General features: G+C 48.2%; 1 protein-coding gene across 1 annotated transcript; it reads left to right on the top strand.

Annotated features, from left to right (window-relative positions):
- Positions 1-2,670: 2,670 nt before the first annotated feature.
- On the top strand, positions 2,671-11,872 carry TBPL2 (TATA-box binding protein like 2; the record flags this gene model as incomplete). The annotated part of the gene is made up of 7 exons (XM_084270381.1): positions 2,671-2,721; positions 5,701-6,107; positions 6,709-6,796; positions 7,428-7,519; positions 8,384-8,551; positions 10,107-10,201; positions 11,793-11,872. The coding sequence occupies 7 exons, from the start codon at positions 2,671-2,673 to the stop codon at positions 11,870-11,872; spliced, it is 981 nt and encodes a 326-aa protein (XP_084126507.1).
- Positions 11,873-14,329: the final 2,457 nt, after the last annotated feature.

The raw sequence follows: 14,329 nt of genomic DNA, 5'->3' as shown, positions 1-14,329 counted from the left end.
AGAAGGCAGCTGGTGAGAGCATTAATGAATAAAACAGGTAAAGCTTCCTTACTGATTTGCTCCTTGTCCCTCCCAGGGTTTTGGAAGGCTCCTGCTATTATTCCTGTCCCATAACCAGATCTCAGCATCCAGGTAAAGCAGGAATCCCTGCTACAGAGACATGTAAGAGACCAACACAAGAATGCTAGGAGAAGCTCAGTCTTCTCCAATTAGTTATCCAAGGAAGAATGATATTGAGTGGCTCTTACAAAGAATGCACAAAGCACTTATTGTAGTACTAATCATCAACTTTCTAAGTAGAATTAACCAATTTGCTAATTAAGACTCATGACAATTCATCATTACTGTAACTGTGAGCCTTGGATGATTCATCACGCCGTAACTGGCTCCCGCTGCTCAGGGATGTGGGTAACAGCTGCCTCCAGCGTGCAGGAGCCAGGGAGTGCAGCTCCTTCCCTGCCTTGAGCAGTCCTGCTCATGAGTCACCTTGGCCTGGCTCTGGGCAGCTGCTGCTTTCCAAAGGGAGAAGGAAAAAGGGGGAAAAAAAGGAAAAAATAAAAAAGTCATCTTGAGACAGAAATAATCTTTTATAAGTTGTGATGGGAAAAATCCTTGTCCCTTCTAATGTCCCTTGACCTGGATGATCAGAAACCCAGGAGATAAGGCTGATGAGCTCCAAGTGATCCATCTTAAATTAACATCTCTCCCACTGGTGACAGGAGTCAGAGTCTTCTACTGAGGAAGGGAGGAAGAACATCACCTCACAGCTGAGAGGATGATGCCTCTGATGGCCAGAGGCTGGGACACTCAGGGAGGAGGAAGCCCAGAGACTGGGTGCCTGGGCTTGCTGGATCGCAGCTCTCTGCATCCCCTGCTACCATGGGCCTCCGCTCACTGGGGTTCCCATCACTCACTGGGTACCAGGAGTGGATGCCCAGCCTCAAGAAGGCAGCTGTGAGCACTCAGCTCCCCTGAGGTGCAGCCATGCCTCCCTTCCCTTGGGCAGCACCCAGAAGACTCTTCCCCTACATCAGAGGAAGCCCGAGAGCTTGACTCGCCCACACAATGTGACTCACCTCCTCTGCCCATCTCTCAGCTTTCTAAACATCTTCCCTTCTACTCTGCCTCAAGGTGGGTAAACAATCTTACACCCATTTAGCAGAGGAGGCACCAAACTTACCCAAAATACATACTTGGCATCCAAGGTCAGGCTTGATGGGGCTCTGAGCGACCTGCTCTAGTGAAGATGTCCCTGCTCACTGCAGGGTGGGACTAGATGGGCTCTGAAGGTCCCTTCCAACCTCACACATTCTAGGAGTCTGTGGCTTTAGTTTTAACCATCTGGATCTGGTCTGAGCTAGCTCCACCAGTGTCAGTAATTCAAGATGCCACCTCTCAGTGTTCTCCTCTCACTTCACTGCTTGACTCACCTCCTGGGTGCTCAGGATGCAAATCAAGCTGCTGGGGTCAAATTTTTCTGGGCCCAGACAGGGATTTGGCACCTGTAAAGTACAAGGACAAGATAAGTCCCAGAAATACCAGGAAACCAGCCCAACAGGCTGTGCAGAGGAGGGAAGGGTGCTCATCAGCCACGTACAGTCTGCCCCACAGACAAAGGCAAAGGCAAATCTAACCTTTCCCACCTCTGAGGCAACAAGAAGAGCCTGGGACCACCTCCCAAAGACCTGCTGTGTGTCTAGAGTGCTATGTTTCCTTCTAAAGGGCTTCTTCAGCTCAGCCAGCTGCTTCTAAGCAAATCCCAGAGCAGAACATAAAGCCCTGTCTAGCAGAGCAACAGGTATATTGATCATGGCAGTCAGTGCATCTGCCAACCCAGACAGGGACAAGCCTGCATCCCCAGCTGCATCCTCACCAAAGATCATCCATCCATCACTGTGCAGCAATAGGAGAGAAGGAACAAGTCAGCAACCTCTGGAGACAAACAGCACAAGACCTCAACAGCATCAATCAGCAAGGAACCATGTGAGCTGCCTCCTGGAAACTCACTGCCTCATAACTGAAACCCTCACATGTGCCTTTTGAAAAGAGCCTTAAATCATCCCTATGAGGAGGGGGCGGGAGGTAGAAACAGAGACACCAGCAATGAAAACATCTGTGAGGGGAGGACAGCAGTGACTGTAAGGAGTACAGCTTCCTCCCCCAAGCAGCATCAGCAACCCTGGCCCAGCTAGGAATCTCTGTTTCATTGCAACATCCCATTTGAGGTTTATCACCTTGGGCTGGGGCTCCACTCAGAGGACCAGATGTGCCTCATTGCACTTGACAAGGCAGGTGGGAGAAATTAAGGGCACACCACACTTGCACCAGCTAGAAGCAAAGCACTATCCTTACAAACCCTAAGGCACAGCTCCAACTCCCCATTTATCTTCAGCCCCCCCAGGCTCAGGGGAGCTCAGGCACAGGCTGTTTGGAGGCTCATGTAGGGCATAGGGTTGGTCCCCAATGTTTCTCTTCCCTCAGGATGGAGCAAGCCCCTGCGGACAGCCCTGCCAAGAGCAGGCCAGAGGCTCAAGGTCAAAATCAGAGGCGGGAGGGAGCGCAGCGCCCGGGAGCTTGAAACCAGCTGCGCTGGGCTGCGGTCCCCAACGAGCCCCTGGTTAAAAACAGCCCCGGGGGAGGCGGGGGAAGCCTGGGCGGGCGGCTGCGCCCATGGACGGCGCGTCGCCGCTGGAGCGGTACCTGGAGCGCTGCGAGGGGCAGGTAGGGCAGGGAAACTTACCGAAAACAATGAGTTGAAAAGAAAACAGAGCTTTGCGTTGGCCGGGAATCGAACCCGGGTCAACTGCTTGGAAGGCAGCTATGCTCACCACTATACCACCAACGCTACGCTGGGCGCACCCGCCTGCCCGCGCCGCAAGTGTGACGCACTGGGGCTGGGGACTCCCGGGGGTTCCCCGGGGATGGGGATTCCCCAGAGCCGGAGGTGCCCCGGGGCTGCGCGCTGCTGCGCTGCAGGCTTGAGTAGGGGGTAGCGGGCTGCAAGGGCCCTTGGGGCGGGGCGGGGGGCTCTGCTGGGGGGTGGGTTTCTCGGGGTTTTGGGGGGACGGGTCGCTTTCAGCTGCTGCGTTGAAGCCGCTGCTGTGGGACGCTGTTTGCGCGGGCCAGCCCGTGTCCAGGGCGCTGAGAGGGCTGGAGCCTCGGGTCCTTCCCTGCTCGTTGGCAGAAGGGTGTGTAGGATGAGGCATCCTGGTCTTGGCTGGCTGTGGAGGCTGCAGGGTGTGGGGCTAGCAGGGGGCTGGGCTCCCCAGCTCAGCATCGCCTTCCCCCGAGGAGCACAGGTTCTTTATGTGTGTCCTGTTGAAAACTGCTTTTTGGCTCGGGAAACAAGTTTAGCACAGGGTGTTTAGACCCGGAGACAGCCTCCCGGCAGCCAGTACAGCCCTCAGTGCAGCGCCACGAAGTGTGTGATGGGAGCTGTGACCGGGGGTTACAAGTGCTGCTGAGCTCTTTGTACCTCAGACCTGCTGAGACCCTTGGTAACAGCAGATAATGTGGGACACCCCTACAGAAAGGGGAAAAAAACCTGTAAAAACGATCTGAAAACTAGGAGTCTGTTGCTTGAGCTGCTGAGTTTGGTTTGTGTGTACCTGGGTTGCAGGGATTCCTGCAGTGGAAGTGGAAATGGCTGTTTGCTCTCAGGCTGCCCCAAGCTGAGTGATCTCAGACAGGCTCAATGTGTGAAAGCTCCTTCCTGGAGCTGCTGGGAGATGGCCAAAGCCATGCAGTTGATGGGGCCTTCAGTGAAGTTAATTAACCTAGAGTCTATAGCAATAACCCTTGGCAGCCAGCCTGATATAAACATGGTCTTGTGCCCCCTTTCACAGCCTCCAAGCATCTGTCTAACAAGGAGGCAATCCTCCCCAGGATTAACCCTATAAGGGCTTTCTTTTTCCAGGCCAGTTACATAGACTATAGAAACCTGATGAGAAAATATTTGCTTTCTATTTCTATCTACATTATGCAGTTGACTTCTCTGGATTCACTTTTCAGCTGTCTAATGTTTCTGCCCTCATACACCACTCATTTCTCCATCAGCTTCTTTCTTTTTTACTACTGGGTTTCTCACCTCCTCTGATGCCCCTGGTATGCTGTGTGAGCAGTAGTCATACAGGCACACAGGGATGAGGGATTTTTGTACTCCCTCCTCTGCATCATGGTTCATACAAAACTTTCCTAGTTAGCTCCTGACAGCTAAGCCTTAGTCCACTGGAGGTCTTGCAGAGACTGTGCCTGCCTTCCTTCCCCTGTTACTAACTTGAGACATCTCTGTTTCAAACAGAAGCATTTTAGCTGTGCTATAGGATATTATGTGTGACTGTTAATATATTTGTATCTGACCTCTTCAATTCTCAGATTGTGCTCTTGGATCTGATCTTCCAAAGAGTTAAGGAGTACCTAGACTTACCCAGTAGCATTCTGCCCCAAATGATCTTGTGTGGGGCTCTGCACCTAGGAATTGGGTTTAGAAATAGTTTTGAAACAAGGTGCTCATGATGCTTTCAGAGTTAGACCTCATCACGTCTGTGTTCAAGGGAGTAAGTGTCCTGTAGGAGGATTTGTCACTTGGGAAGAGCTTTCTGAGCATCTGCAGGCAACTACACTGCAGAGTAAGTAAGAGCAGAGCTCTCCCCCTGAGCACGTTGTGTTGCTAAGTGAGCTGCTCAGCACAGCCCTGGCTCAGGGCTGGGAAGCATGGATCTGGAAGCCCTGCTCCCACAGGAGCCTGGGCAGTTGCTACCAACTCGAGGGCCTCTGTCTTGTGCACCCTTCCCTGGTCTGATTTGTGCTTGGATTTTTCAAGGTGGTTTTGGCTGTCAAGCCCAGAAATGCCTAAATGAAACAATATCTCTTGTATAGGTCATCTAGTCCAAGCTGTCACCTGCAGTGGCAGAAATAACCTTCTTGGAAGAAGCTTTCCACTAACTAGAGGCTTGTGCCCTAACAGAGAAGAGAATAAATACTTCCCTAAACTCTTGCCTCTTCCATATTATGATGCCTTTTCAATAGCTTTTAATAAATAGCTGATAAAAGGGCATTAGTATGCAAGGACTTGCAGATATGTGGCATGCTGCATCTGGGAAAGGAAGCTGGCTTTGCTGTGTCTCACTTGAATTAGTCTGGTGACCTCCAGCAACTGAAGAGAACAGACTGCTCGGGATTCTGTGAGCTGCTGCCCTCTGTTGCACAAATCCAGCACAACACCGATGCTGTCCCCTGGTAGCAGAGAGGGTGAATAGTAGTAATATTAATGTGGGAGCTAAAGCCAGCCAGAAAGTGCCAGCTATCTACCTTGGAAAAACTCAGGAGTGGTTGTTGTTGGTTATGTATGGAACTGAGACACGATGAGGGCTGTGAAGGGCGAATCACCACCACTGTCAGTCCAGTTGCTGCTGGAGATATATTGTGTTTATCAATTTGTGGTAACACAGGAGGATTCTGGACTGCCCCTGAAGCGTGGCAGGGGAATGTATACCACCACTGTAGAAGCTATCTGGATTTTTATATGCTCGTAGACAAGTGAAGGACATGCTTTCAAATCTGAGCTCTGCTGTAATATGTATTGGGGGTGGGGGGGAAGGATTGGAGCTTCCTTGCTGAGGGTTAATCTTAATTTAGTCTCCTGGTTAAAGTAAATGTTTTAATACAAGATCCTTAATGACACTTTTTCCTGGATTTAAGGATGACCTCTCAGCTAGTCCCCAGCTGTTTACTGCCATGAGCCCTTATGATGTAGACCTTCCAATTCAAACAACTGAAGATGTGCTGTTCAGTTCCCAATTCAATCCACCGAAAGAGCTTCCTACAGACTTCTCCTCTGTGGATCTCAGCTTTCTTCCAGACATCACCCAGGATAACCAAGAACAAAATTCATCTGGAGATGGTCACGAAACGCAAGAAGAGCTTGATGGGTCAATGCCAAGGAATGAGGACAGTGGTGTCTCCATGGATGAAAGCAGCTTGTCGTATCCAGATGCAACTCAGCCATCTCCTGGTGCATCTGGTGTGTGTTGTCCTCTGGCACCAATGACTCCCATGACTCCAGTGCCACCTGCCTCAGAAAGCTCTGGCATAGTTCCTCAGTTACAGTAAGTTTATGTATTGGATAGTGTAGCACATGTAATAGTCCCAGTGTTGCTTAAACTTCAAGGTAGAGCTCTGACTTCTCACTTAGAAAGTGGCAAGCACAGTTTGTCTTAAGCCCACCCAAAATACTAGGGGCAGTTAGTTCATTTACTTCACCTCTACTCAGAGGACTGAGGATATTGGAAGGCAGCTGAGTACTGCACTAATGAGGAGTGAGAAATTCTGGCCTTGTTAAAAGATCCTGTCTAGGCTAGAGCAACCATGGAGTAGTTTATACTACTTCAGCAGACCATTATCTACCTTAAGGGTGTTGAAGTAACTGCAAATGCAATGCAAAGCTGTCAAAGACTAGTAGTTATTGGAAGGCACACAAACTTAGTGTTTGGGGTACTAATAATTTTGTGCCTTGTTAGCTCAAACTCTAATTTTGGTATTATGCAAGTTCTGTGAAAGGCAGCTTAATGTTAGAGTGGGAAAGCAGGCAGGAAATGAGTTGATGGCAACTATTAATCAAAGTGTGACTTCACTGGAAGCTGGTAATGTTGGGGATTGGCTTTTCAGTGGCTTGCCTTTGCAGTAAGAAAATCCCCCTCTCCTCCTCAGGAACATAGTGTCAACTGTGAACTTGGCCTGTAAACTCGACCTGAAGAACATAGCTCTGCATGCCAGAAACGCAGAGTATAACCCAAAGGTAAGTCTTAAGGGCTCAAAGCTTTACCTGTGCTCCCCATCCTCAGGGCTGATGGATAGAGAGCTCTGGTCCTTTTCTGACAGTCCAGTCTTGACCCCTGGGGAAAGCCATAAAATCCTTGGCTGCTTAAATGAAGAGAGATGGGGCACCACAAGGGAACGATTTCTTTTTTCTTTGAATAAAACCCTAGCAATGAGATGTTACCAAGCTGTTAAAGGAGATGAACTCTCCCACTTATCACCAGCTACCTCCAGCTGAAAGGGCTGAAGCAGCCCTCTCTGGGGTGAGGGGCTGCAGGGTTTTAAACCCCTTATTTGAATTGAAGTGCTGGAGTCAGACTGGTATTAATGATACCTGAAGGAAGTGGCCCAGCCTGCAGGAATTTCCTGGGAATAGATTGGGTTTCTGGAAGTGACTCCAGACTGCTCAAGAAAAATGAGGGACAAGGTTGTAGTCTTAAACCCCCTAGTGACAGGGGCTGGAGAACAGCTCCAGGGTGGTAGGTAAACACAGAAAGCAAAGGTGAGCTGTGTGGAGCTTTGGAAGTGACTGTGTTTTGAAAGAATGAGCAGTGGTGCAGTACCAGCTAAACCCCTCAGCTGGACTGCAAGGTCTTCCTTTGAATTTGCAGAGGTTTGCAGCTGTGATCATGAGAATCAGGGAGCCACGAACGACAGCCCTCATCTTCAGCTCAGGAAGAATGGTCTGCACAGGAGCAAAGAGGTATTTGGTTTGGTTTTAGCCTTACTTCTAGAGGTCTGGGTCTTGCAGCTACACCTATATTCTGATGAAATGTATTGGAAAAGCCTTGTATAAATTGCCTGGCAAAGGGCTGTCATAATTGCAAGAAAAATGATCTGCATTGGAAAAAATGGTTAGCTTTCTTCATAAGAGTAACTCCTGAAGTCTGTGCTTCTGTCCCTGAATATAGATTGAGCTGAGCAGACATTAGCAGAGAAGCTGCTAAAATGCCCAGGAATTAAGGGGGTTATTTGCATTTCTCACTGATTTTTTTAAAGTGAGTTAGGACATAACTTGTGTCTGTCAAGTCTCTTGTCAGTGTCTGTTCACCAGTCAACACATCTGCCTCTAGAGGAAATGGGAACTGGAAGAAAACTAAGCTTATTTCTGTACTCTGAAGCTTTTTTTTCATCAAGTTCAGCAGCTGCCTTGGTTTTTATGTCCCTAACCTGTCAATGAGATAATGCATTAACTTACAGGTTAGGAGATCTCTTCTCCAACTCCCCCCCCCCTCTAAGTAGCTAGTTGGTCATACTGGTGCCTGCAGTCTACTTGGCACAGCTCTGAGAAGCTGTTGTAAGGACCTGAAAAAACCCCTCTGAGTAAGGGAACTCCTGGGTGATGCAACAGTGTGTTCAGAGAGACCTCAGGAAAAGGAATGACACAGTGCCTTCTTCCCTTTAGCTCGCTGAGGTGGCTCTGGGGCTAGAGGCTTGCTATTTTGAGCAGCAGCAGATCTTTTTCTGGAGCACAGATTAGCAGGGTGGTGGTTCTAAACTGCCTTCCATCTGGAGAGCAGAAGAGAGCACTAATGCAAGCTGCCTTCCCCTCCTGCTCTCCCCTCAGCGAGGAGCAGTCGCGCCTGGCAGCCAGGAAGTACGCGCGTGTGGTGCAGAAGCTGGGCTTCCCCGCCAAGTTCCTGGACTTCAAGATCCAGAACATGGTTGGGAGCTGTGATGTGAGGTTCCCCATCCGGCTGGAAGGCTTGGTGCTCACCCACCAGCAGTTCAGCAGGTATGTGGAAGTCAGAGCTACAAGCCTGTGCCACCTGCAGCAGCATCCCTGTGAGCTGCAGACAGGCTCCCAGCCTGGGGCTGTGCAGCCTGCCAGAGAGGGACTGCTGGATGCCTGGTGCCCAGTTATGGTTTTTGCTCACCAAGAGATGTGCTCGCTGGCTCAGCAAGCATGAAGTGGCTGTGGATGCTGTGTGTTACAATAAAGATAGTCAGGTTTCCCTTCTGAAGGAACTCCTGAGAGGGCACAGGCCCAACTGACCCTCTGCTTTGTTGCCAGGGTGATGCACAGCAGCTGACAGTAAAGCTTCTGGAGCCTGAACCCACAACTGACACTGTTCAGTGCTGAAGAGCTCTTCTCATCTGCCCTCCTGTGTGTTACTCACCACCTTCTCCTTGCAGGGACACCAGAAAGCCCAGCCTTAGACCCTCTGTAACTGGGGGCATACCTCACCAGTGTTGAGTCACTTCTGGGGGATGTATGTTAGCTCTGCTTAAGATGATGGGCTGCAGAAGCTCCTGGGCTCTTTGCTCAGTTGGTTAATGAAGATATTCTCCTTTGTAAAAGCTTTCTCTGAAAGTTGTGGGTGCAATCTGGTGTTACTACAGATCAGCAGTGGCCACCAGAAACCTCCATCAGCCTGAGCAGTGCTGGTGATCAGTTTTACTAGTGTGTTATTGCCAAGTGCGATTATCAAACCTTAGTGGTGTTTTCCTTTGCTGCTGTCCACATCAACAGGAAAACAACCAGTCTTGATTAAACACTTCAGGTTTAATTGGAGCAGCTCTTAAGCTACTTGAGCAAGGGCACAGACTGGGTTCCACTGTGAACTGTTAATACTAAGTGGGCCTCTTAACCCCCATTAAACCAAAGCTGAGCTGCAAGGATAAGGTTTCTAACCTTCAGGCATCAAGTCAGACCACAGCTTCAAAACACAGAGCTGAAAATACAGCATATTTCTGGGATATTGCTCTGGTTCTTCCCCTCTGGATTCCTTATCAGCCATCAGTTTGAAGTAAATGTGTAATTGAGTAATGGGCATGCTGAACAAGATGGACTTCCTCAGAACTGGGTATTGTCCTCACTGAGGAAAGGATGAAGATTCCAGCACTGACAAAATAAATTCAGCTGTGTTTCTTATTGGCATTGCATGCATTGAGCATCACAATATTTTGCATCTTAATTTGGGGACTACCATATTAAAGATTGACCTGGCTGTCATCTTGAGTTATTTGCACAAGATGCTCTCTGATAAGGGCTCTTTGCAGACTAAGAAGGGTTTGAGAACTGTTTGGAGGTTGCCACGATGGTTTTGAGGCCAAGGAAAATCACCTTCAGAAGTGGCTCAGAAGCCTGTAAAAGTTAAGCATGAGGAACTCTTACCAGCTCCAGCTGGGATTGCCAGGCTTCTCTTGAAGCCACCTACACCTGACCTTTCTCTGGGTAGCCAGCTAAAGCCTGTGGGTTTAATTATTTTTAATGTAATTGAAGAGCACTTTATGCATGCAATGCTAAATGTGCATTCTACTAACCCTGCCTTCTTGCTTTGGAACAGCTACGAACCTGAACTGTTTCCTGGCCTAATTTACAGGATGGTCAAGCCAAGGATAGTGTTGCTTATCTTTGTGTCTGGGAAAGTTGTCCTGACTGGTAAGCACCCTCCCCCTGTGTATCTGTAATCAAGTGCCACCACATCTGAGAAAGTGTTTAAATTAAACATTAGCTAAACTAATATCTTGCTGCAGAAAAGCCACTCAGCAGTCTTTTTAATGTCTCCTGCTGCTTATCTGTGTTTTCTGCTGATAACAACACCAGTGCTGCTGCAGGAGAAGCTCACTGCTTTGTAGCACAGCTCAGACTTCCATGTGGTTAAACTTGGGCATCTCTTATTGAAAGCAGAATGCCAGGTGTCAATGTACAGAATCCCAGCAGGATGCTGACATGCTGGTAACTGCTCGGACACTTAAATACAAGTATCACAATAAGCAATTTAAAACTGCTTGGACAGGAAGCCAACTTCTTAAACCACTTCACTGACAGCATTTAGTTGGGATTATTAGAGGAAAGGGTGGAGATCTAAGAGCTTGTTCCAGACCATTTGGCAAAACACTTAGGAGACAAAAGCCTTGCTGAATAAGTTGCTTGCTCAGATCTTGTATCAAAAAAAGTTGAATTTTTGAGGGCTTGTTCCCAACACATTCTTTTGTAAAGCTCAGGGAAGCCCTTTTATCCAGCTGTACTGAAAGGTAAATGGTACTTGTTCCCTGAGGACCTGAATGCTGTATGTATGTTAGCAACACAGCTGAGAGGTATGTGAAAGGCAAGAGAAGCGCCTGCCTTCGCCAGAGATTCATGAATGAGCTCAGTTAACTGAAGAACAGGGTGCCCAGTACAAAGCTGAAATGCCTCCCCCCCACCCCTTAGCTCCAGTAAAACCATACTGGCCAGTCTCACTGGCCCAGAAGGACTTGGGTACATCCTTGTCCATGAACACTGTGCCCAACTGTAATGACAAAACTGAATCTGCTGGGCTGTGAGGCTTTTCCTCTCATCAAGAAATCAACTTGAAAGCAACTTCACTTTCAAAACTATAAACCTGTAGTAATGCAGATCAAATAGTCATGTCCAAATGTGTCCTGTTGCACACCCTGAGTGCTGCTTAATCCAACAGCTCATTTATTTAAAGGTGGCCTCCTTGTAGCTAATGTTTGCTACACTAGCATGGCAGAGCAGCATCACTGGCAAGAAATGCTCCTGCAATACAGTTAGTGTACAAGACTGTGTTAAAGGCTTGCTTGTGGTGAAATGGAAAAGGCTGGCTTTGAACTCACAGGTGCCCTGGCAAAGCTTAAGAATATAAAAGCTGCTCAGAATGGGAGGAGGAAAATTAAACTGTGGATCAACTTCCAGTGTTGGAATAAATGCCCTTGGTTTCTTTTTCTATCTTTCCACTTACCTTGTCAGTGTATGGAGCTGCTTCTGATACCATGATTCCTCTCAGTTGCTTAAGTCATTCTTTTGCACCCACCCAGAGAAGCCAGCTCCTGTTTGGCTTGTGAGGTGGCAGAAGCATCATATAAATTCTGCCTTAAATCAGTAGTAAGTTGCTTTTAAACTCATGTGTTTCTTCATGGTTTGTGACCTTACTAGGCTTCAGCTGCACTCAGTTCTTCTCAACAATCAGTTAATTCTTAACCTGTTCTTGTGTTGTGGCTTTTTTCCCCCCTAAATGTCTTTCTAGGAGCAAAAGAGCGTTCTGAAATCTACGAGGCATTTGAGAACATCTACCCCATCCTAAAAGGTTTCAAGAAAGCATCATAACAAGGCCCACAAAGCAGCTAAGAATAATGCATGGGTTTGTATTACTCTGCATGGGATGTAAGCAAGGGCATTCCTGGCCCCAGCTGTACTGTTGTGGATTATTGAGCAAAGGATGCTGTTCTGACTGCTGCAAATGCTGGTGCCTTTCTGTTGTCTGTGAAATGCTTTTCTGCTTTGAGAGCAGCTGTTTGTAACCCACTTGAGCTCTGACAACTTCTGTCAAGCTGGAAAACTTGCTGAATGACTGTATGTCTAGTAGAATGCACACTGAGGTGGCACTTTGGTAATAGGAAACCATGTGTCTTCTCCCCTGGGGAGCAGGTGAATCGCCTCCACACTCCAAACTAGCCCTTATCAAAGTCCTTGGCTTTAAGTGTACTGAAGCTTTGCTCCTGCAGTGCTGTCTCTTCATATTTCAACTCAAAATGTATTTTTGTCTACAATATAGCTTACAAAAGTGCAGTGTGACTTGATCTCAGTGTTTTGAAGCTGGTGATTGTGGAGGATGCCTGTTGAATCCTTCTGACTGTGTCAGATTAAACTCTTGTGTGTCATGTGGTGGTGGTACTTTTGCAGAGAAGACATTCAAGGCTCCTGGCAGAGCTGGGATGTACCTAGAGAGTCTGGGGTGTGGAGGGGGTAACTGAGCAAATTAGTGAACACAATGGTAGTGCTCAAGTCCTCTCAGATGACAGGAGTTTGTTGCTTGTCCCAGACAAAAGCATGTTGGTTAGGAGCTGCCTTTCAAGTGGATTCCAGGAAAAGACAGAATCTTGGATGCTCAGTGTGTGATCACCTGGGTTATTTAACCAGAGTTCAGTCAATGGCACTACATCCAAGTAACAAGGCAGATAAAGCTTCCTTTGCTGAAGGTGTCATGCTCAGACTGAGGTGACCAGGAACAGTGTACAGATTATCCCTTGCCTGTTCTGGTACCTCTCTGGAAGGAAGTGGGGTTTCTTCCACAACAGGGCTTTGGTGCTGCTGGGTTTTGTCCTGTGTCCTCCCCTTGTTTCCTGCTGAAGATGGGACAGATCTGTCAGGAAGCTCCCGGAGCCACTAGAGGTTGCTGTTAGATGCCTTAAGCATAACCCTGACCAAAAGCTACTTCTGTCCTTGATGGAAATACATTCTGGGCTCTGGCTTACCAGGGCGTTGCAGTCTTGCTGGGCTCTGTTTTGCTGTCACAAGTTCAATTCTTGTTCAGTGAGGATGTGATTTCACCTTCTGTGTCTGTACCATGTCACAGGAGTGCTTTTACAACGTGTCTGCTCTTCTGGGGGAAAAAAAAAAGTTTGAAAAACTTCATGTACTTCCTTGTGATAACATAGTTAAGACCAGTTTATCAGTTTCCCTGTCACAGACAAACTGGATTTCCACCACACTCAGAGCTATTTTAAACAGAGGCTTACTTTTCTGTTTGTTTTCTAACATTGTAGACTTTCTACAGCTATGGGCTGGACATATTTACACTGTAGCTGTAAAATCTGGCAAGTGAGAGTTAGAACAATCTTTGTGAAGGAAAATTAACAACCTGTTCTTACTAGGATGCTGGAAAGGTTTATCTAAGATGAGCCTTCTTCAAGAAACTATGTTTTCTTTAAGACCTTGCTGCAATTTAATGGGTGAGGTTAATGCTCTTTAAAAGTGTGGATAAAGCCTTAGAGATAAGCCATGGGCTCTGTGCCTTTTCACTGAGCTCCTGATAACTTAATGTTTGCTATGGTAACTCTTGTCTTTAAAACAACTGTCCCCATTCTACCTACACTGTGCTGTTTGTTGTTAAGTGTTTTGTAACACTTAAAAATCCCACCCTACATTATCTCCCTTCCTGGTGTATTTAACAGCAGGGTTGTGGTTTTTTGGAGTGGGGTGGTTTATGTTATTCTGGCTCCCATGCACATCCTTCTACTTGCCTGATGTTCCCTGTCCCCTAATCCAGGGAATAGGCTCTCTGAGGTCCACTGTATTTCTAACCCGTGGTTCTGGCTGTGACTAGGCTGGGGTGAGGAAACATAGCCTGTCACTCCTGAGGATGCTTATCAGTGTTTATCAATAGCTGAAGGGTGGGACCCAGGGGGCCATGGGCAGCCTCTGCTCAGTGTCTGTGGGGACAGGACAAGGGGCAATGGGCTCAAGTTGGAGCACAGGGAGTTCCCCCCAATCTGGGGAAGAACTTCTTCCCAGTGAGGGTGAGGGAGCCCTGGGACAGGCTGCCCAGGGGGTGTGGAGTCTCCTTCTCTGGAGAGATTCCAGCCCCATCTGGACACCGACCTGTGTGCCCTGTCCCAGGGACCCTGCTGGGGCTGATGGGCTCTGGGGGTCCCTTCCAGCCCCTGCAGCTCCGTGATCTGCCCCTAACAAGCTGCTCCTGGTGCCACTGTGACTCCCCACAGCTGGGCCGGGGGCTGAGCTGGCTGCAGTGCGCAGGGTTGACAGCAGCCGCCGTTTTTCCGT

The sequence above is a fragment of the Gallinula chloropus genome (genome assembly GCF_964237585.1).
Source record: "Gallinula chloropus genome assembly, chromosome: 14".
Taxonomy (NCBI): Eukaryota; Metazoa; Chordata; class Aves; order Gruiformes; family Rallidae; genus Gallinula; species Gallinula chloropus.
Note: the sequence above shows the minus strand (reverse complement) of the source record. Positions and strands in the feature narration are given on the sequence as shown.